This window comes from Equus quagga, chromosome 1 (genome assembly GCF_021613505.1).
Source record: "Equus quagga isolate Etosha38 chromosome 1, UCLA_HA_Equagga_1.0, whole genome shotgun sequence".
Classification (NCBI taxonomy): domain Eukaryota; kingdom Metazoa; phylum Chordata; class Mammalia; order Perissodactyla; family Equidae; genus Equus; species Equus quagga.
Genome location: NC_060267.1, coordinates 26,786,917 through 26,809,069, shown reverse-complemented (window position 1 = coordinate 26,809,069; position 22,153 = coordinate 26,786,917). Strand labels below are relative to the sequence as shown.

At 35.9% G+C, this 22,153-nt stretch overlaps 1 protein-coding gene across 1 annotated transcript in view; it reads right to left on the bottom strand.

Moving 5' to 3' along the window:
* Positions 1 to 10,482: 10,482 nt before the first annotated feature.
* The window catches only part of SLC2A13 (solute carrier family 2 member 13), a 273,017-nt gene continuing 261,346 nt past the window's right edge, over positions 10,483 to 22,153 (bottom strand). Inside the window, exon 8 of the mRNA XM_046681222.1 lies at positions 10,483 to 10,599. Within this exon, the coding sequence (XP_046537178.1) occupies positions 10,584 to 10,599 (16 nt within the window). The 3' untranslated portion in view covers positions 10,483 to 10,583. The remainder of the gene's footprint in view (positions 10,600 to 22,153) is intronic.

Genomic DNA, 22,153 nt, shown 5'->3' with positions numbered 1-22,153 from the left:
GACAGAAGCCGGAGAGCTTGAGGAGGGACAATATTAGAAGACACAGTGTCTGGGAGTTTTTCATAACTGATGAAAAACAACACTCTCCATATTTAGAAAGAACATTTATTCCTTAGCAGGATAAATAAAATTAAATTTGCATCAAGGGATGTCACTGTGAAACTACGGAATCCTAAAGAAAAGGACCAGAGCTTAAAGCATCCAAAGACGGCAAAGACCACTTCAAAAGGAAAGAACCCCCCTGGCGGCAGACCGTTCAGAAGACCCTGGAATAACACTTTGAAAGTACGGGGACAAAAGAAGCGTCAGTCTAGATTTCTCGCTCTAGGTTACCAGGATTTAAGAGGGACAGAAAAATAAAGTAAATTTTCAGATACAGCTTGGGAGACTCTCCCACGAATACTCTTGCAGAAAAGCTTCTAAGGATACAGAATATGTATATTTCTTCTTACATATTCGTATATCTATGAACATGAGCTCAGAAAATAGAAAAAGATGAAACAAGAAATTATGAACAAAAAACTAGTGTGAATGTGCATAAATGTAAACAAGCTGTGACTTGAAGAGACAGCTGGTTAGAATGGTGGGAAAAAACACCATATATGCTCTTGAGAAGACACATAAACATATGGATGCAGACAGTTGCAATATTTATGAAGAAAAAAGATATAACAAATATTAACAAAAAGAAAACTGGTGAAACTACACAATAATAGACATAATGGATGTTAAGGCAAAGATAGTTATTAAGGATTAAGGGTACTTAATAATAAAGGGTTCATTTCATCACAAAAATATAATAGTTCTAATCTTGTAAATGCCTGATTGAATATACTTCAAGCTATAGAAGGCAACACTGCAGGATGTCAAAGAAAAACTGACAACTTCATAATCATAATGATAGAGTTTAACATTCATTCTCAGAAACTGTTAGATTAATAATAATAATAATCTGTCAAAACCAATTTATTTACCAAACTAATGTAACGCTTATTAAATAGCTTTAGTATTCCCTGATTCCTCTGCTCTTAGCTTATTCTGCCACTTGTGGTAATGCAAGATAAAATAAAGGTGATACAGATTGGATAATTAACTAATTTACCCAAGAAATATTTACTACAGGACCTCGAGGCTCCAGGCACTGTTCTAGTCTATGGTGTCACAGCACTAACAGAAAAGGTCACTGCTCTCCTGTAGCTTACATTCTAGATGGGCACACAGAAAACTAACAGATAACCATATAAAACGTTAAATGTGTATATTTAGACATTAAATGTCAACATAGTATTATAAATACTAAAAAGAAAATTAAAGCAGAGTGAGTAGTGCAGGAGTTGGGTGCATAGTTTGTTACCTTACAGGGCTCTCAACTAAGCACCCGATGCTCAGGTGATGAGGGAGCAGAGAAGCAAGAGGGTGCTCCCTGCAGGTCTCTGAAGGGACAGCTGTCCAGGCAGGTAGGAAAGCCAAAGATGGAAGCCGGCTCCGCCTCTGCAAGAACAGCCAGAACTGAGGCTGCAGTGGAGGAAGCGAGGGAGACAGCGTTGGGAGGGCAGCTCAGAGAGGTGTGTGTCGGGGTGCTCAGAGGGTGCAGCACTTTCTAGGGTGCGGTTTTTATTCTAAGTGACGTGGGAAGCCATTGCAGAGTGAATGGAAGAGCAGTGTGGTCTGGCTTCCAGTTGTAAAGGGTCACTGTGGCTGTTTTGTGGAGAACACGGTGGTGGGGAGGGTGCGGGGGCCAGGGCTGAAGCAGGGAGCCGGGCAGGAGGCTTCTGTAGTAATCCAGGGGCAAGACAACAGTGGCCGAGACCAGGGCGCAAGCAGGAGAAGGGACAGGAGAAGAGGGATTCTGGGTGTATCGTGAAGATGGATAAAGGATGAGTCTTTCCAGGCAGCAGCAGCCACCCACGTTATACTCTCTCAGGTTCTTAATGCCTCGGATTTGTTTTTCTTTTCAGCGTCTCCACTCCCATAGGCTACTGGGTCTGAAACAACTGTATTTAAAAACTGATCGACTGCAACATGCTTTAAAAAAAAAAGCTTTGAAGAAGTTGTAAATACCGCTGAGAGCTCTCTTTGAAAATCCATTCCGCATAAATAACCTGCTCATTAAAAGGCAAAGGGAGTGAAGGGCGTTGGGGGGTGGCACCTCCTCAGTAACTCAGGCACCGAGGAAACTGGATCTGAGCGGGCAAGTCAGAGGCAAGGTCTTAGACAAATGGCAGAGAAAGAGGAGTTTCCTGGCCCTTTCTCCCCTGTTTGCTGAACGGAAAAAGGAAAGATAGCTGAATGGTTGTTTTGGAGACACAGGCAGACAGCAGAAAGCTGTGCACAGAATCTGCCTAGTTCCACAGGTAACTGGACAAACCAGCAAGAGACAAAGTCCAGTGTATTCATTAAACACTTGCCTCAGTAATAGCAGCTTTCCTGCAATTTTTACAGCCTTCTTTCTGATGCTGACTGCTGTACGAGAAAGCTTACAGTGACAAAATCTTAGCTATGGCAGAAGAGAGGATTTAAAAATCACAAAACCAATCAGTAGATGAATGTATAATACAGTTTCACAAGGGCTCCTGAGAATGAGATTTCACGAACTAAAAATTAAGAAAATGACTGCTGACAAATTTACATTTCAGAATTGACTCGTCTGATCTTGCCTGGAACCTCTGAAGCTGAAAAATTAGACCAAAAGCTCTCAGTCAGCTTACAAAGGGAATGAAGAACCAAACCTTTGCCCAACAAATTGTAAGGCGCTCTTAAGGTGAATACCTAACTGACGGGCGGTGCCCGAGGAATCGCCCTTTTCCACGATAAAATGGTGTTCTGTCCCTTTCTCCTAAATGCTACTGGATGCATTTTCCCCTGGACTCTAATTAGAAGCTACGCAGGATGCTGATTGCATTTATCATTACCTGCAAACTATAAAATGTCCATCAAAAGTCAGGTTCTCAGTTGTGAGCAAATCTAACCCAAGATAGACCTCGGTGCTACATAAGTGAAACTCCACTGTACTTGAAAAGATAGAACTTCCTCAAGCAAACGTCCTTATGGTTAAACAGACTCAGGAAAAAGATCTGAAAGTACCTCAGACAGTATACAAAGAGGTAATATTGCAAAATTTGAGAATTCTCTAAAGTGCTTAAATTTTGGGGGGAAACATAATTTAGTTGTTAGACGTTTTGTCATGTAATGATGAAATCAAGCTATTTGAAAATAACTTTCTAGAAGTTAAAACTGCAAACAACCCAGATGGCCTTCACTGGGTGAACAGTTAAACAAACAATGGTACATCCAGTACCACGCAATACTAGTCAGCAGTAAAAAGGAACAAACTATTGTTACGTCACCATGAATCTCCAGGGAATTATGCTGAGAAAAAAGCCAATCCCCAAAGGTTACACACTGTACAATCCATTTATTAAACATTCTTGAAATGATGAAATTATTGAAATGGAAAAGATATTAGTGGCTGTCAGCGGTTGAGGACAGGGGTGGAGAGGTTTGGGGGGAGGGAAACAGGAGGAAAGTAGGTGTGGTTATAACAGAGCAATACCAGGGATCCTTGTGGTGATGGCATTGTATCTTGACTGTGCTGGTGGATACAAACCTACACATGTGACAGCACACACACGTGTGATAGAACACAAACTAGGGAAGTCTAAATAAGATCGGTGGACTGCAACAATGTCAGTATCCAGGTTGTGGTACTGTGGTATAGTCACATGCAAGATGTTATCATTGAAGGAAACTGGGCAAAGAGTACATGGGATCTCTTTCTATTATTTCTTAAAACTATATGTAAATCTAGAATTATTTAAAAGTAAAAAGTTTAATTTGAAAAAAGTAAAGAGTGGCTGGAAGACTTGATAAACATATCAGTTTGACTACTGATTCACTGTCACAGGTAAACTGATAAAGCTTTTCAGAATTTGGCTTTTAGTAACAGTATCAGGAGAATCTTGCAGTGGCTAATGGTGTCACCAAATGCTGCTTACTAAATGTAGAATTATTCTGCCCTTTGAAAATAGCTAGAAAAATACAGTTTTGTATGTTAGGGCAACTCTTAGAAGCCAAGTAATCCAGGAATTCAATCGCCTATTGATGTATAACATACATAACATAAACTCATTTGAAGTGTGTAAATCAATGAGTTTTGAGAATGTATAGACCCGTGTAACCACCATCACCACAAAGAAGATATTGAGCATTTCCATAGCTCCAAAAAGTTCCTTCATGTCCAGTCCTAGTGAATAACTTATCTGCTTTTGGTCACTAGAGACTACTTTTGCTTTTCGAGAATTTCATATAAAGACAACTATATAGTACATATTGTTTTGTGTCTAGATTCTTCTGTCTAGCATAATGTTTTGAAATTCTACCAGGTTACTGGACATAGCAGTCATTCATTTTGATTATATCTGGATGGTATTTAACTGTGCAGATGTATCATAATCTGTTTATCCATTCACTTATTGAAGTAACATTTGGGGTAGTTTTCAGTTTTGTCAATTACGAATAAGGCTGATATGAACAAGAGCATATAAACCTTTGTTGGGCATGTTTGATTTCACTTGAGTGAATATGTAGTAGTTAAATTACTGGATTGCACAGAAAATTACGATAAACTTTATAAGAAACTTCCAAAATGATTTCCAAAGTGTTTGTACCAATTTACACTCCCACCAGCAGCATGCTTCACAACCTCACCAACACTTAGTATTGTCCATCTTTTCCTTTTAGCTATTCTGGTGGGTGTGCTGTGTTATCACACTGTTTTAATTTTGATGAACTCCAATATATCATCTTTTTCTTTTCTTTTCTTGTTTGTGCTTTTTGAATCCTATCTAAAAATTATCTGCCTCCTCTGAAGTCACAAAGATTTCCTCCTATGTCTTCTTATACAAGTTTTATGATTTTAGCTTTTAAATTTAGGTCTATGATCCATTTTAAATTATTTTTTGTTTATGGTGTGAGGTAAGGATTGAGGTCCATTTCCCCCTGATACTGACAGACAACTGTTCTAGCACTATTTGTTGAAAAGACTATCCTTTCCTCACTGAATTAACTTTCTATCTTTGTGGAAAATCGATTGGCCATACATGTATGGATCTATTTCCAGACTCTATTCTGTTTCATTCATGTATACATCTGTTCTACCAATTCTCTGTTGTCTTGATTACTGTAACTTTATAGTAAGTTTTGAAATCGTTTAAGCCAAATCCTCTTGTCCTTTTTCAAAAATGCTTTGTTCACTCCAGTTCTTTTGCATTTCCAAATAAATCTTAGAATGAACTTGCCATTTTTTACAGAATAGCCTGTTAGGATTTTAATTGGGATTATTTGAATGTATAAATCAATTTGGAGAAGACTGATATCTCAACAACATTGAGTCTTCTAATTCAAGAGCCTGGTATATTTCTCTAGTTAGTTCTTCTTCAATTTTATTCAGCAATATTTTGTAATGTTCAGTGTAGTGATCTTGATATTTCTTGTTAAATTTATCTTTAAGAATTTATATGTTTTGATGCTAGTATAATTAGCCTTGCTTTAAAACCATTTCATTTGCCAGTTGTTAATAAATAAAATCTATTTTTGTACATTGACATTTTTCTGAGATCTTGATAACTTCACTTATTTGTTCTAGTAGTTTTTTTTTTTTTTTTTGCTGAGGAGGATTCCCCATGAGCTAACATTTGTTGCCAATCTTCCTCTTTTTGCTTGAGGAAGATTTGCCCTGAGCTAACATCCATGCCAATCTTCCTCTATTCTGTGTGTGGGTCACTGCCACAGCATGGCTGCCAACGAGCAGTGTAGGTCTGCACCCAGGAACTGGACCTGGGCCACTGAAGCAGGGTGTGCCAAACTTAACCACTAGGCCCTGGGGCTGGCCCCTGTTCTGGTAGCTTTTATGTAAAAATAACATCAACTGAAAATAGAGTACATCTTCCTTTCCAACCTGTATGCCTTGTCTCGCCTTATTACACTGGCTAGGACCTCCAGTAAAATGTTGCACAGAAGTGGTAAACTGGACATGTTTACATTGTTACTAATCTTAGAGGGAAATATTCAGTTTTTCACCATTAAGTATGAATCTGGTAGTAGGTTTTTCACAAATGTCCTTTAAAAGGTTGAGGACATTTCCCTCCAATCCTAGCCTTCTGAGAGTTTTTATCATAAATGGATGTCGAACTTTGTCAAATTCTTTTTTCTGCATTTATTGAGATGGTATCCTTTATTCTTTACATATGATGAATTATATCAATTGGTTTCAAATGTTAAATCACCCTTGCATTCCTTTATATTACTAGATTCAATTTGAGAATTTCTATGTTTATACATATAAGGAATATTGGGATGTTGGTCTGTAATTTTTCCCTTCTTGTAGTTTTTGTATGGTTTTGGTACCAAGATGATATCAGCCTTATGAGTTGGGAAGTTGTTCCTCCCACCTCCCCCAGCTATTTTCTAAAAGAGTTTATGTAGGATTAGTATTATTTCTTCCTTAAATATCTGTTATTCACCAATAAAGCTATCTGGGTCTGGGGTTCTCTTTTTGGGGAGGTTATCAATTATAAACTTGATTTTAAAAATAGATATAAGAAGACTTAGGTTTTCTATTTTTTATGTGTCAGTTTTGGAAATTTGTGTCTTCAAAAATTTTGCTGGGGGCTAGCCTGGTGGGGCAGTCATTAGGTTCACATGTCTGCTTCAGTGGCCCAGGGTTCTCTGGTTTGGATCCCAGGTGTGGACCTATACACCGCTTGTCAGGCCACGCTGTGGCAGGCATCCCCACATATAAAGTAGAGGAAGATGGGCCCGGATGTTAGCTCAGGGTTAGTCTTCCTCACAAAAAGAGGATTGGCAGCAGATGTAAGCTCAGGGCTATTCTTCCTCAAAAAAAAAATTTTGTTCATTTCATCTAAGTCCTCTCTCTTAATTCTAATAGTGGTGAGTTATGACGTCTTCTCTCTCTTTTTTCCCCCTTGATGAGTCTAGGCATAACTTAGTCAACTTTACTGACCTCTTAAAAAATAGCTTTCAATTTCACTTACTTTATTTACTGAGTTCCCATTTTCTATTTTATTGATTTCTGCTCTGTATTATTTCTTTTCTTCTACTTTGGGTTTTATTAGTTATTCATTTTCTAGCTTCATAATTGGAAGTTTAGATCATTGATGATTTTAGACTTTTCTTATTTTCTAATATAATTATTTTAAACTATACATTTGTCCTGAGCATTGCTTTATGCTGCAACACAACATTTTTTATATATTTTCACTGGGTTCAAAATATTTCCTAATTTATCTTTTGATTTCTTCTTTATACCATGGATTACTTGGAAGTGTGCTTGTTTAATTTCCAAATATTTGGGAATTTTTGCAAAAGCCTTTTTCTTTTTTTTTTTTTTACTGATTTCTAAGTTAATTTTATTGTGGTCAGAGAATGTACTTTGCATGAATTCAATTACAGGATATTTTCCAGACTTGTCTTATAGCCCAGAATACTGTAGATCTTAGTAATGTTCTATATTCATTTGAAAAAACTATGGATTCTGCTGTTGTTGGGTGGAATGTCCTGTAAATGTCCAGTTGGTTGACAGTATTGTTCAAGTCTTCTGTGTCTTTACTATTTTTATCTATTTGTTCTATCAATTACTGAGAGAGAGTAGTGAAAAACTCTCCAATTAATTGTGGATTCAGTTTTTGCTTTATGCATTTTTTGAAGCCCTACTATTACAGAAATATACATTTAAGATTATTATGTCGTCTTGATGAACTGGCCCCTTTGCAGCCTTCTTTGTCTAATATTAACAAAACCACTCCAGTTTTCATATAAGTAGTGTTTGCATGGTATGTCTGTTTCTATCCCTTTACTTCTAACCCATATATGTCTTTATATTTAAATTACTGTCCCCTCCCCCAGACAGCAAATAGTTAAGTCTTGCTTTTTTTAATCCACTTGGGCAATTTCTGCTTTTTATTTGGAGTTTCTAGACCATTTACATTTAACGTAATTTATCAATATAGTTGGTTTAAATCTACTATCTGTTTCTTTTATATTTATCCCATCTGTCCTTTGTTACTCTTTCTCTTCTTTAAGATTTCTGTTGCCTTAATTGCATATATTTTCACAATCCATTTTATGTTATTTCTCCTGTTTGCTTCTTAGCTACCATTTTTTGTTTTAATTTTTAGTCATTGATCTAGGCCAACATTTATTTTGATATAACCTGTTCTTTTATTATACATTCAAATATATTCAAAAGACTACCAGTATAATTCATATACACATTTTATACTGATATATCCATAATGAACTTTCAACAACTATAAATACATTGCCAGTTCTTTTCATCTAAACCCGCACTAACTTTCACCTCTTCTAGATTATTCTGAGGCAAATGACAGATAACATATTATTTCATCTGTAACTATTTCTGTATGTATCTCTGCAAGGACTTTTTAAAAATATGAAAACAATATAATTTTTCCATTGAAAAAATTAACAATAATTTCTTGATAGCATTAAGGAGCCTGTCACTGTTCAGATTTCCCTGATTGTCTTTTAAAAAGATTTTTTTCACAATTTGTTTGAATCAAGATTTAAATAAGGTCATTCCTTGCAAATGTTTTTTTTTTAACTGGGGTGGGGGGGGGTGAAAAAGATTCAGTAAGATTTAAAAACACTGCTGCTGCCACTACCATCCCTGAATCCAAGTAGGCCTGCTGTTTGAGTTAAAATTTTAAATAATAATTAAAAAGATTTAATTTGCAATATTAATTAAACAGAGCTCCTATACTACACACATTTTAAATTGGAGTTTCCATTTTACATTGAAGAATATCATTCTTGGGAATTCTCTGAAGGCTACAATGCCACATCTTAGGTAACACTCCATCTTTTGAAAGCTTCAATTTTGGACCATTTCCAATATGAGTGATTTCCTATTACTTCATCAATATTATATTGCCAAATTCTGTAAGGCCATAATAACATCTTCCAAGAGGAGGAAAACTGATCAGGAATACTCTCTTAAATTTTGCCTGCACTGTTTTATTTATGACAATTAAGAGTTAAAGTAACTTAAAAATGTGAAGACTAGGGACTTCAAAAAATTAATCAACCATTCTGACGTAGATTCTATTTCTGGAGTTTTAATGACATTGCTTTACCTCCCAAGGAAATGAGCTAGAGATGTAGAGACAGCAATTGATAGGTTATGAGGACTAAGCTAATCAAAGACATTTAATAAATTATTCATAATTTCCTCACTGGACCTTTTTTTTATTAGCCTAAACTTTTTACAAATCAAAGGTAAATTGAAAAACTCTATTACTTTAGGAAAAACACAAGAGGGCTTGAGAGCTGATTTTATTATGTCAAATAACATACTGACTCTCTAAAGAAATTTAATTAAGATTCTGATAATACTAAGCATTGTCATAATTGTATAAGATTTAATGAAAATGAGTTGAACATTTTTACAAACTTAAGAATGAATGCATTTGTACTTAAGTGCATGAGGATTATTAGCTTTGAAAAGTATCTCAGTATATGCTAGCCACAATGAAAGTCACTTCTTACATTTCCAGTCTGGGAAAAATAGTTAACTGTTATTTTAGTTAAATTATATCACGTCCACCATTCTATAAAAGAGAGCCAAATGTCAAATAAATATAGCCAAAAAAGCTGCAGAAGTAGAATAACCTGTTAATGTTCATGTTTCAGAGTCCATTAGTAATATTATGAAGCCATAGATTTCTGAAATACTTTCCCTTCTGTTCTGAGCATTTCTTTAATTCCAGAAATTCAATTAGATATTCAAGTCTTATTTAATTATCTATACTGTAGACTCTACAGTGTTCGAAAAATCCTAACTGTAACATGAGGCCTACAATGCGTCTTAGACTGATACTGAACTGGTGTGAAACAGTTTCACAAGAATTTGCCTAGTTCTTTTTAATTTGTGTGAACTATGGGTTTGTTTCTTGGTTGGGTCCATGCTTTATTGTCATGCTTCTCAAATTACATATGTTCTGATGTGCCACAGGATAAAATAGCACATTTTCTAGGAATAAAAGTTCTCCTTTTCTCACTGAAGAAAAATCGATGGATAAGTAATAAAAATTGTAATCTTAAACTGAATATGACTATATTTTAGAATATAAAAGAAAATTCATATGCATTAAAAAAATAAAATACTAGATTAAAAGACAAAAAACCTGCCCTTTCATGGGTCTCTTTGGGCTCTGCTGCCAGAATCTCTATCCATGTGCCTTTATTTTACTTAGAGAAGTTGGTGAAAAGTAATGGTCTACTGAATTCACAAGAATTCTGAACATTACTATTTTTAAGAGTTTGAAAGAGTTTAATAAAAAATGCTTAGAGGATCAGATGATTTAAATTTGTTTTATATCTAATACACTAGGCATGCTTGATTGTTTATTTTATCTTGGGCTAGTATATTATTATTCCATTGTGGTTTGGCCCATTTCCAATTTCAGAATGCCTTGAGCCACAAATGTAGGTAGTGAGTGACTTTATCCTTCTCTTCTGAAAACGGCAGCACACACAGAAACATCTCATTCCATCTTTGACCTGGAAGATGAAAGAAGAATGAAGGGTATTGGGAGAACATTAAGTTCTCTGAACATCTCACTAAGGAGTGCTCAGCACAAACTCACAAGGGCTACAAAGTCTCTTTTTAAAGAATCAGACTAAATCACAACCAGATGGTTGTGTGTTGCTCATTTTGGGGGTGGTGTATGTGTGTGCTGGGGTGGGATGCCGGAGGTCACCAGTCAAAGTTACACTGCTGCTACAAGTCACAGGTAAATCCACAGGATGATCAACTCCACTCCCGTTTCAATTTAGGATAGGCTCTGTCAGCTTCTACTTGTAGATGATCTGCCACAGATTTAGGCTTCGGATAATTTATATTCTCTCAGCCACTCACATAATGCAGAAAACAGTGCCTTGTCTGAAATGAAACTGTTGCACTACAGGACATGAAACATTTATAGAAGCCAGTCGAGAAAAGCAACTGATGGCTGCTGAGGGGTTTAATGAAACAAGGATAGAGTGCCCTTCATCCGCATTCATAAAAAAGTTATTTGTACAGAGTAGATCATAAAATTTAAGGCTACACATACTATTCTGTCCTCATCATTGAATATATTTGAAATACATGTTCTAAAAATATCAAAATCCACTGTATACAGATATTTAAAAATATATCCACTGTATTTCAATACTAAATCTCTAAGAAAAACTCAAAGCAGTGAGTCTTCTCAGCACTCTGTCAATAATATATCTGGGGGAGTTCTGCTTACTTCAAAGGCAGCTCCTTGCCCAGCCAAGAAAGATCTACAAATGAGAAAGCTCCTCCAGACAAGGCTGACTATGTCACTCAGAGTGCTTCCTGAGCCAGCTCCAAGATATACATTCCTTGAACTTGTATAGGCTTGCCTTGCTTTATCTTCATTCTATTTCTCCAGTTTCTTCTCTTCCTTGTCCTTCCAATTTGGATAGCTTTATGATAGCATTTTCCAGCTCTTTGTCCTCTACCCATGCTTCCTAATCTATTTCGTGCATTCCTACGCCGAATTCCTCTTTTGAGCTTCCTTGGGTCACTCCTCTGACCCAAGTGACGTCCCTAGGTGTGTGATCCCCCTTCCTAGTTATGCCAAATGAAGGGAACCAGAAGACGTTATGCCAAAATAAGCCTTTTTGACATTTTGAGCTGAAGGCAATTAAGCAGTAGCAAATGCAGGAAAAGCTCTCTGCCCTCTCCCTATTTGCCTAAAAGCAGGATATAAATTTACAAAGGTGTCCCTTCTTCCCTCTCTAACAGGAAGGACAAAAGTTAATCACAGAGCAACTTTAGACCCTACCAGCCTGTAGATGGCACAGAGGAATCTACATAACGAACTTTACTAACCAGCCTTTATCTCCCACTCCTTTCCCATATATTTGCCTTCCTACAATATGCCACCTCTAGAGACTCAAGGTCCTTTTCCTTTGTCTTGTCATTTCTCTAAAAATGTATTGTTCTTTGTTTAAGATGCTATATAAGCCTGAATTCTCGGCCACCTCTTTGGGTTACTCCTCTCTGAGTTTCTCTCCCGTATGTATGAGATATACATGCTAATAAACTTCTGTTTGTTTTTTCTTGTTAATTTTTCTTTTGTTACAGAGCACAGTCCAGAACCTAAGATGGGTAGGGGAAAAATTTCCTCCCCTACACTAACGTGGTTTCCCAGAACTTGCCTCCCTCCTGGCTTAGGGCAGACAGAAATAATGCCATAAAAATCCTCAGACTTAACTGGGCAGCAGTACTAAACACGTTTCCTGGTTTAATTGTAAACGACATGAAATATTTCTGTGTACCTTCTTAATTTCTATTTAAAGGAGCAAAGTTGTTATAATAGATCAAAAATTATTTGCTAAAATGTTCACTGCTCCCAAGACATCAGGTATCTTATGAATCCATGAAGAACTTACAATGATAGCTCCGTTAACAGGGAAGAGGATGTTCTGGCCAAACATCCTTTGTTGAACTCTGATGTTCCTAAAAGTAGCTTCTGTGGCAGCGCCCAGGGCAAGGACATTTCTCCGCTTTATAATACCTTTGAAATTCTTTTTCAAGTGTGTCTCACTGTCCTAGTTGATCTCCCCCAAATTTTTACCAATACCAAGCTCTGCAATTCTATTTTGGGTTATAAGCAAAGTTATTAGTCACAGTTTGTTGAATAATTAAATAGGCATAATAAATGCAGATAAGACGTTTCATACACACTTTCCTCCAGATGAAAACTAGAGTTTGAATGCACAGATGTAGAAAAGCTTCAGACATTACTGAAATAGAAAACGTTGACTCAACACTGCTCTGCCCCTTTCCTTCGTCCCTTGATTCTCCGGAGCAGAATTCTGAATGCCTGTTTCCTAAGCCAAATAATTAAAAAGTAACAATAGGTCTGTACAATCAAGTACTTCCTAAAAGCTCAATGTTAAAACAAATGAGATGATTTCCCATTGTCAATCGGTTTTCAGTCAACTAGCCTGCGCTCACAGAAAACAAAAACAGTATAGTTATATGAACAATAGTTTCCCATCCCCGAAGCTTCAGAAGTTTGATGGCTCGAATGCCTTAATAAATGGGTTTCCACGTATTACACATCAATCTCATTTTCATTAAGAATAAAAAACGTTACTGCAGCATTATTCACAAGAGCCAAGATATGGAAACAACCTGTGCCCATCCACAGACGAATGGATAAAGAAAACGTGGTATACATATGCAATGGAATATTATTCAACCATAAAAAGGAAATCTTCCCGTTCGGGAGGACATGGATGAACCAGGAGAGCATAATGCTAAGTGAAATAAGTCAGATGCAGAAACACAAATGCTGTATCATCTCACTTATATGTGGAACCTAAAAAGGGCAAGCTCATAGAATGAGAAAAGTGGGACGGCAGTTGCCAGTGGCAATATTGGTCAAACGGACAGACTTTCACTTAGAAGATGGATAAGATCTAGGGATTCAGTGTCCAGCATGGTGAGTAGAGTTAATAGGATTGTATTATGTACTTGAAATTTGCCGAGAGTACATCTTAAAAGCTCTCAACACAAACATACACACAAAAGGTAACTGTGTGAGGTGCTGGACGTGTTAACTTGATTGTGGTAAGCATTTCACAATGTATACACAGTGTACTAAATTATCATGTTGTACACCTTAAAAAGTCATGTGGTACAACCTAAATATATACAATTTTTGTCAATCAAACCTCAATGAAGCTGGAAAAGAGAATAAAGAATAATATACGATATATTTTCATGAACCTTAAAAGCTGAGAAGAAATTAATGATTTATAAATGGTTTTATAGTTTGGAAATTTTTTCCCTCAGTTATGTCATAAAAAGTTCACGTAAGGCATTGTGATGGGGGAATTCCCATTATTTAAAAATATTTCTTAGGGTTGGAACACCCAATTTTGTAAACATTTACAATCCATGTTTTGTATCTGAAATACTCTGTTCCCATAGTTTGCCATAAACTTTTATTCCTCAAGCCTTCCATTATTTGAAATTCCTAAAAGCCAGGGTTGACTTATAAAACTCATTCCATATTTGCACATTCTACGACATATTTTCACACGTTCTCTCGCAATGTCCTTGACCCTAAGCAGTATACATGGTAAATACTTTTCTTTCTTTATGTATTTGTAAAAGGAACATTCATTTCTTTACAATAATTTTTAAGTAGGCTTGTATAAAGGTTGCTATCTATCTGTCCTAGATTATCAGTCTTGAGGTAATGTCTGTCTTTTTAATACATTTTTAATAGCATGTAGCACAATATCAAATTTCAATGTTACAAAATGACTTTAGAAAAAACTCTTCATATTTCCAGCTACAAATACCTTACCAATGTGAATAAGATTTAAATTCTGTTATAAAATCCAACCTATCAATAATTAAACATAAGAATATTAACATTTATGTGTTTGTCCATACAGAATAGGTCTATATCCAATCTTTTCCCTGTAACTCATATATCAAATAAACAACAACAATAAGGAAAAATAAATTTTTATCTATTTTATTTTTTAGAGGGTTCCAGGGCACATGTGTCTCTGGAATGAAAATGAAGTTGGCAAATACTTGGAAATAATTATTTTAAAAATAAAATTCTTAGACGGAAAAAACAGCACTTGTCACAATAAAAGACCAGTCATGATACAGTGAAGGGCGTTATAATGAGCTCTTCCTAGAAATCATGGGGACAAAGTAATGTGTTCTGATAGTTTCCACTTGCCATTCTGGCATCATTTTGAAGCCATAGGGGTTCTGACTGATACCAGTTCATGAATGTCTATGCAAATTCCAAGTGATAAAACACGCAGTCATTGTTGTACAAACAGTAAGAACCTGTAAACCAAGATCATACATAATGGAAAAACTATTTTGTTTATTTTTTTAAAGTTGGCACTGAAACCATGAGAGTAGGAAGGACTTGAATACTAAATGATGTGTATTGAGGCAGCAGTTCTTTCATCTGAAAAACTGGGTTTAGTTCACACATGCAGTCTAGCAAGAAACTTTTTTTTTTTTGGAGGAAGATTAGCCCTGAGCTAACATCTGCTGCCAATCCTCCTCTTTTTGCTGAGGAAGACTAGCTCTGAGCTAACATCCATGCCCATCTTCCTCTACTTTATATGTGGGACGCCTGCCACAGCATGGCTTTTGCCAAGCGGTGTCATGTCCGCACCCAGGATCCGAACCGGCGAACCCCGGGCAGCAGAAGCGGCACGTACAAACTTAACCCCTGTGCCACCGGGCTGGCCCCTAGCAAGAAACTTTCTGAGAGTATTTGGATTTCCAATGCTGTTCTTCTTTCTGTATCATAGCAACATGATAATCTTCCTTTTATGTGTCTGTATTAAAAAATATATATTTTATAATTTTAAGATAATAATGTATTTATATAACATAATAGTTTATATCATTTTTAAAATATTAATTTTTAAATATAAATTTAAATACATACAAATATATTTTAAAATGCAGACGGTACCCCTCCACATCGCTTGTATTAATAAATTCCAAATGCCCTGCCTTACCATCTACCTGTTCTTTTAAAAATTCTTCCTTTTTCTATCAGAATTTTAACTTCTAAACCCAAAGCCATTCATGTTAGTCCCGACTTAAAAGCCTTAACAGCCCCCTACCACCCAGAGCAGCGTTCCCCAAACTTAAGGCACTCGGTAACTCCTTTTGTGATTATTTACCATATTTTTCTTCTCCTTGTACTATTATTTGTTTAATAGTTTGAAAAAAATGAGCTTCCTTTTATAATTTAAATTTAAAAATTTTGTGCCATTTCCACAGTGGAATACAGTTCATCTTGCTTTACCAGTCAGAAGAGAACAGGTTATGCAGAGGTAACAACAGAGCCCCAAATCCCAGTCCATAAACTGAGTTAGTTTCTTGCTCACATTACAGGTCCATCTGAGGTCACTGGTGGGTCTGCTCCACATTTCTGTACTCTGTGACCATGGCTAAAGGAACATCTATTCTGGGACATTGCCAACTTTACTCCAAAGGGAAAAGAGGACACGGCAAATCTTTGCTCTTAAAGTTTCAGCTCGGAAGTGACACAGCTTGGTTCCACACTCATTTCCTTGGCCAGAGCAAGTCATGTGAACAGGAGTGAATGGGCGAGGGAAATCTAATCTTTGCCCAGCGAGTGTAGCAGGTAATTTGAACAATAATACAACCAACCACAGTTGCCAAGAATAGAAGATAGTTATAATAAAAATGGAATGAAAACACATTATCAATTTCTAGTTAGATAATGTTTCCTGCCAAGTGTTAAAATCCTGATAGTGCCAACCAATTTTTTTCTTAATATATTTAGTATATCTGGAAGAGAACTATATCTCACTATGTCATATCCACATCTGGGTATCACATAAAGTCATTCACCTAAAATCTTTGCCAGCATGATTTCCACACCTATGAAAATGTACCTATAAAAATCAAATTAAATTCCTAAATAAGGCTCTCTGACACTCTGATCCAAACTCACATTTCCAGGATCAACTCCAGTCTTGCATTTTCCTTCCTCTTGTTCCTATTGCTCCCTATGTCCCCTCTTTGACAAATCCCAAGCTCCCCAGACTTCAGCTCTGCAGTACCAGATCCTCGTTGCTAAGTTGCAGCAATATTTGATGAAGCAAGACTCGCCATTGTTATCTGATATTCATCAAACACATGCAATTCTAGTCTCAGCCTTTATCATTATACTAAAAGTCTTACAGTGTTCTTTAGTGAGAAATAACTCACAGACTACTTTTCAGATGAAGTATGAACTGAAGAATAATTTAAAAAATGTAAAAGGGACTAACTAAAAATGTAAGGTTTTGGCCTAAAATGAAGGGTAGTCAAATGTATTATGAGTGTTACTACTTGGATAAAACTGTTAAAATGTGTTTATTATTATAATTAAATGTCAGCTAAGAAACTGGACAAATGAACATGGAGGAGGCAGATAAATTGTTCATAAATATTTTGCTTTTCTTATTTGTATACTTTGCATCATAAATAGCATCAGATTTCACAAGAGACAATCTCTAAATCCAAGAAAGTCTAAGTTTCTGCACGTGAAAAAAGAAGACCCCAGCGGGATGTGGTCTCTGAAATTATTTATGTACAGATGAAACTTACAAATGCAAAGCACACAGCTACAGATCTTAAAGGGGGTAATCTAGCATAATGACTTCTATTCCAGCAAAAACACAAAGAAAACTTTAGTTCAAAAAGCAAAATGGATTAAAATATTTTATATTAGATTCTCTCTCTACTTCTCTCTCTCTATAAAATGTATGCTGGCAAAATTAATTTTAAACTATACTTTATTTTAAATCCCCAATATAAATAACTGATAACAACAGCAATCCTGTATATGAATACATTAAGACACTGATATAGTTTGTTAATGATAAATTTCTTTTTCTAAACGCCAACTGATACATATCTGTAAAAATTAAATTAAAAAAAGAGAGGTGATGAAGGAAAATTCCTGTTTTTGCTATTTGGCCTAATTTAATAATACACCTCACACTGTCACTACAGATATATTGCTTCCCTGATATCCCAGTGAATGTTTTGAGGAAATGTGCTGAATATTCCTTTCAATAATTTTTAAAAAGTATTTTTCATGTAGTATGACTACAAGCAATATGTAGTATGCATTCTTAAAGTACATGGTTAAGTTTTATTCTTTAAACTTTTTCAGTGTTTTAATCAGTACCAAGTAAACATTTAACATTGTTAATTAAAATCGTTATCACTCTCATTTTTCTTTTAGAGGTTTCCTTTCCTGGAAATAAGTATGAATGCAGGAGATAAAACTAAAATGAAATGATAGGAACACCACATACTCTCATTTGGAACTGTGGTACTTTCAAACTCTTATATATAAATTTTCCACTGATGGCAGCTTTTTCCATTTCTCATTAAACAATTATTGATTGAATGCTTGATATGTACAAGGCATCAAGGGATTAAAAATAGTGCAGGATACAGACACTGGAATTTATAATCCAGAAGAGAAGATACATCCAAACCCAAATTACTATCATGTAAGACAGTATAATTATCATATAAATTATATAAGGAAGTGCTAGAGGACAGTAGGGGATATAATCAGCATTGTGTTCTGGGGCCAACCAGAGACTGTAAGGAAAAAGTGACACCTGATCTGGGCAAAAAATAATGGTTAAAAGTCAGGCAGAGATCAAAAAGAGGGAGAAGGAGGGTAAATTCTAGGCAGAAAGGACAGCCTGTGGAAAGGCATACAGGTAGGAAATCATAATGGATATTGGATATTTCTCATAAGGGGTTTAGATGGACTAGAATTCCGTGTGGGAGAGGGGTGGGATGCGGGGAAAAAAGGCTGGTTGTTGTATCAGAGTGCAGCTTTCAGAAAAACTTCTCTGCTGAATGAACACAATAAACCAGGCATTCAGTGCGAGTTAGAACAATGAATTGCCAAATAGGGAATTTATCTAGCTATTTTAGTGTGTATAATTACAGGGCGAAAATGATGTATTATAGGAAACAAATACTGAATCAGCACATTAAGAAAGTATCCCTCATTAGCAATACTTTTCAAGAGTCAGGGTGTTTAAAGTTCCAGAATAGATTATTCATGGCTTCGTATGTAGAGAGAGCCAGGAGATATGGAGGTGGATGCACAGACACAGATAAATAAATAGAAAGTATCCTAATGCACTTATCTGTTAGGAAGTGCTTATTCTAATCTAGAAAATGTGTTACTGACAAATCTAAGAAAAAAATAAAAATTAGTAAAAGATATTACTACTTACATTTGCACAGGGCATTCTATTTTTACAAGTGTCTTCAGATAGACCCTTATTTAATCTTCATAAAAACCAGACTGTTAAACAGCAATTATATGACTCCCATTTTACTCAGAGAGGCCCAGCCTGTCCAAGGGCCACTTATGAGGTAAATGATAAAAGCTCAAATTTGAAACTGTCTGACTCTAAAATGTGCATCTTTCCACTACCCAAATGTTGTTCCCCTAAAAGTGGTGGACTTACTGGCTTTTTAACTTTGAGAAAGTCATTCAGACCCTCTAAGCATCACTGTTCTTCTGTCTAATGGGAATAAAAATCTCACTTCACAGAGGTGTCCAATTGGTTTTGGAAAATTATATTTTTTCTAGAAAACTGTCTGTTTTACCTGTTTTCAAATGCATTGGACAATTTTATTCGTAGTATTCTCTTATGAGGTTTAAAATCTTTACTATCTGTTATGTGCCCTTTTGTCATTCTAAATACTGTTTATCTGTGCCTTCTTTCTCTTCTTAACCAGTATTACCAGAGGTTTCTCCATTACATTGATCTCTAAGAAACAACTTACTTTTGTTTTTTGATCCTTTAGTATTTCTTTGCTTTGCCTTATTTTTTTCTCTTATCTTTTAATTTCCATCGTCTGCTCACTCTACAGGCTAACTCTGTGTTCTAGTTCTAACTTCCTGTGGATCTTTTCAGTTGTTAATTTTAATGTCCTATTTTCCATTAAGATTTCTTCTTCCCCCTTTAATTAATTTGAAGTATTTTTTTTAACCTCCCAAACTAAAGTAGAAGTGGTGATAAATATCTTTCTATTGCTTGCAGTGTTATTGCATTTTGGTTAGAAAATATGTTTTGCATAATATTGGCTATCTAGATTTACTTAAAATTTACTGAAATATATATACATTTATAAAAATTTATTGAATTTGAGGCTGGCCCCGTGGCTGAGTGGTTAAGTTCGCACGCTCCGCTGCAGGCGGCCCAGTGTTTCGTTGGTTCGAATCCTGGGTGTGGACATGGCACTGCTCATCAAACCACGCTGAAGCAGCGCCCCACATGCCACAACTAGAAGGACCCGCAACGAAGAATCTACAACTATGTACCAGGGGGCTTTGGGGAGAAAAAAGGAAAAAAATAAAATCTTAAAAAAAAAAAATTTCTTGAATTTATTGTTCTTGAATATGGTAAATTGTCATAAGTGCTCTATGTTTGCCTGAAAAGAATGAAATTCTCTATGTGTTAGGTTGATTATTTAACTCTTACATCAAGCTTGCTATTAAGTTTTCCCAATTCTCTAATCTGTTATTTTTTTTGTCTTCTTGATTTAGCACTTATCTAATTTTTTTCACTCCTTTATTTCCAACCTTTCTATGATTGTCTCTCGTAAATAGCATACAACTGCATTAAAAAAAATCCAGTTTGAGGATCTTTGTCTTTAATAGGTATGTTTAATTGGTTTATCTTTACTATAATAACAAGCGTATATTTATACTTAATTTTGCTGGGTTTTTTGGTGATTCCTCCTAACCATGTTTTTTTCCCTCTGTAAATTCCCTCTTTTCCTGTTTTATTCGTTTGATTGATTCTCTTGGTTTTTTCCCCCTCTATTAGTACATATTTTTAAGAAATGACACTCATATTTTTAACATGTATATTTAGCAAGTTTCAAAACTAATTATAGTCTCCATTTGTTTCTGAAAACAAACAAAGGAATATAGAGGGCTTTTTTCTAGAAGTTCCCATACCACCTTCTATGTTATCTTTTATTTTATGTTATTTTAGTTTTCCAAGGTTTTTTTTAATTTTCTTAAGTCTGTACTTAGGTACATACCTGTACAGATACTTACATACACATGTACACATACAATGCACAACTCATAAGTCTACAGCTTTCAGTATAATTGAAACAATTATACTACCTTCTTTATTTCTTTTACACATATTATCTAAAAATCTCTTTCAAAATTTTATTTGTAATACAAGGTTCTTTAGGCATTCATTTTTCCATTTGTCACTCTTGGTGGCTTTCTTTCCTTCATTAATTGATGTAGTTTGTAATTTTTGACTGTCATCTCATATTTACTGAGTTGCTTTCCAAGCAAGTCTCATGTGTCCTGGGTTCTGACAACGGCATGTTTATGTTTGAGGTGGCTCTGTGGATATCTCCAGTTTGGGACCCACTTTTTTTTAGTGCTCATGTTTTTCAACACGTTCACGCTTCACAAAGGCAGTGTGCTTCCCCATAGTGAAGGCTCCTGGTTCTGCTTTCTCACGTGTGACACTGCTTCTATTCAGGGCCCCAGGTGGGCAGCAGAAGTCAGCAGCTTGCCCAGCCCAGCCCAGGCCGGTTTTTCTTGCCCCTGTTTCAGAGCCTAAATAGCACTTCACAGTTCTAGAGGCAAGGCCGGGAGCTTTATCTCCCTCAGCAACTAAAACACTAACCTCTCACCCTGAAGCCCTGCTTCGCTTCTGATATTCCTATGGGCTGTTGGGTCTCCATATGGGCTTGCTGCTCTCCCTCTCATTTGTGGCAGCTGGGGATTTCTCTCCAGTTCAGCTGTGCATTAAACCAGTGTTCGCACGTGTGTGGGATGCGTGTGGGAGGGGCAGGGGGTGATGGGCAGGAGGGGAAGGTTTTCCCTCAGCTCGGTGCACTATATTTTCTAGAAGTATGCTAAATGATTTTTAAATGGGCTTTCCTTTTTTATTTTTAATTGTGGTAAAATACACATAACATAAAATTTACCATCTTAACCATTTTAAATGTTAACCATTTTTAATTGTACAGTTCAGCAGTGTTAAATATATTCACACTGTTGTGCAAACAATCTTCAAAACTAGTTTCATTTTGCAAAACTGAAACTCCATATCCGTTAAACAACAACTCCCTTTTCCCCCTTTCCCCCGACCCGTGGCAACCAACACTCTTCTTTCTGTCTCTATAATATGACTGCTCTAGGTATCTCATGTTAGTGGAGTCATACGACATTTGTCTTTTTGTGACTGGCTCATTTCACTTAACATAACATCTTCAAGGTTTATCCATGCTGTAGTATGTACCAGAATTTCTTTCCTTTAAGTCTGAATAATCCATCATTGTATGTATATACCATATTTTGTTTATCCACCCATTTGTCAATTGATACTTGGCTCGCTTCCATCTTTTGGCTATTGTGAATAATGTTGCTACGAACATGGGTTTCAAATGCCTCTTCAAGATGTTGTTTTCAATTCTTTTGGATATACCAAAAATGTAATT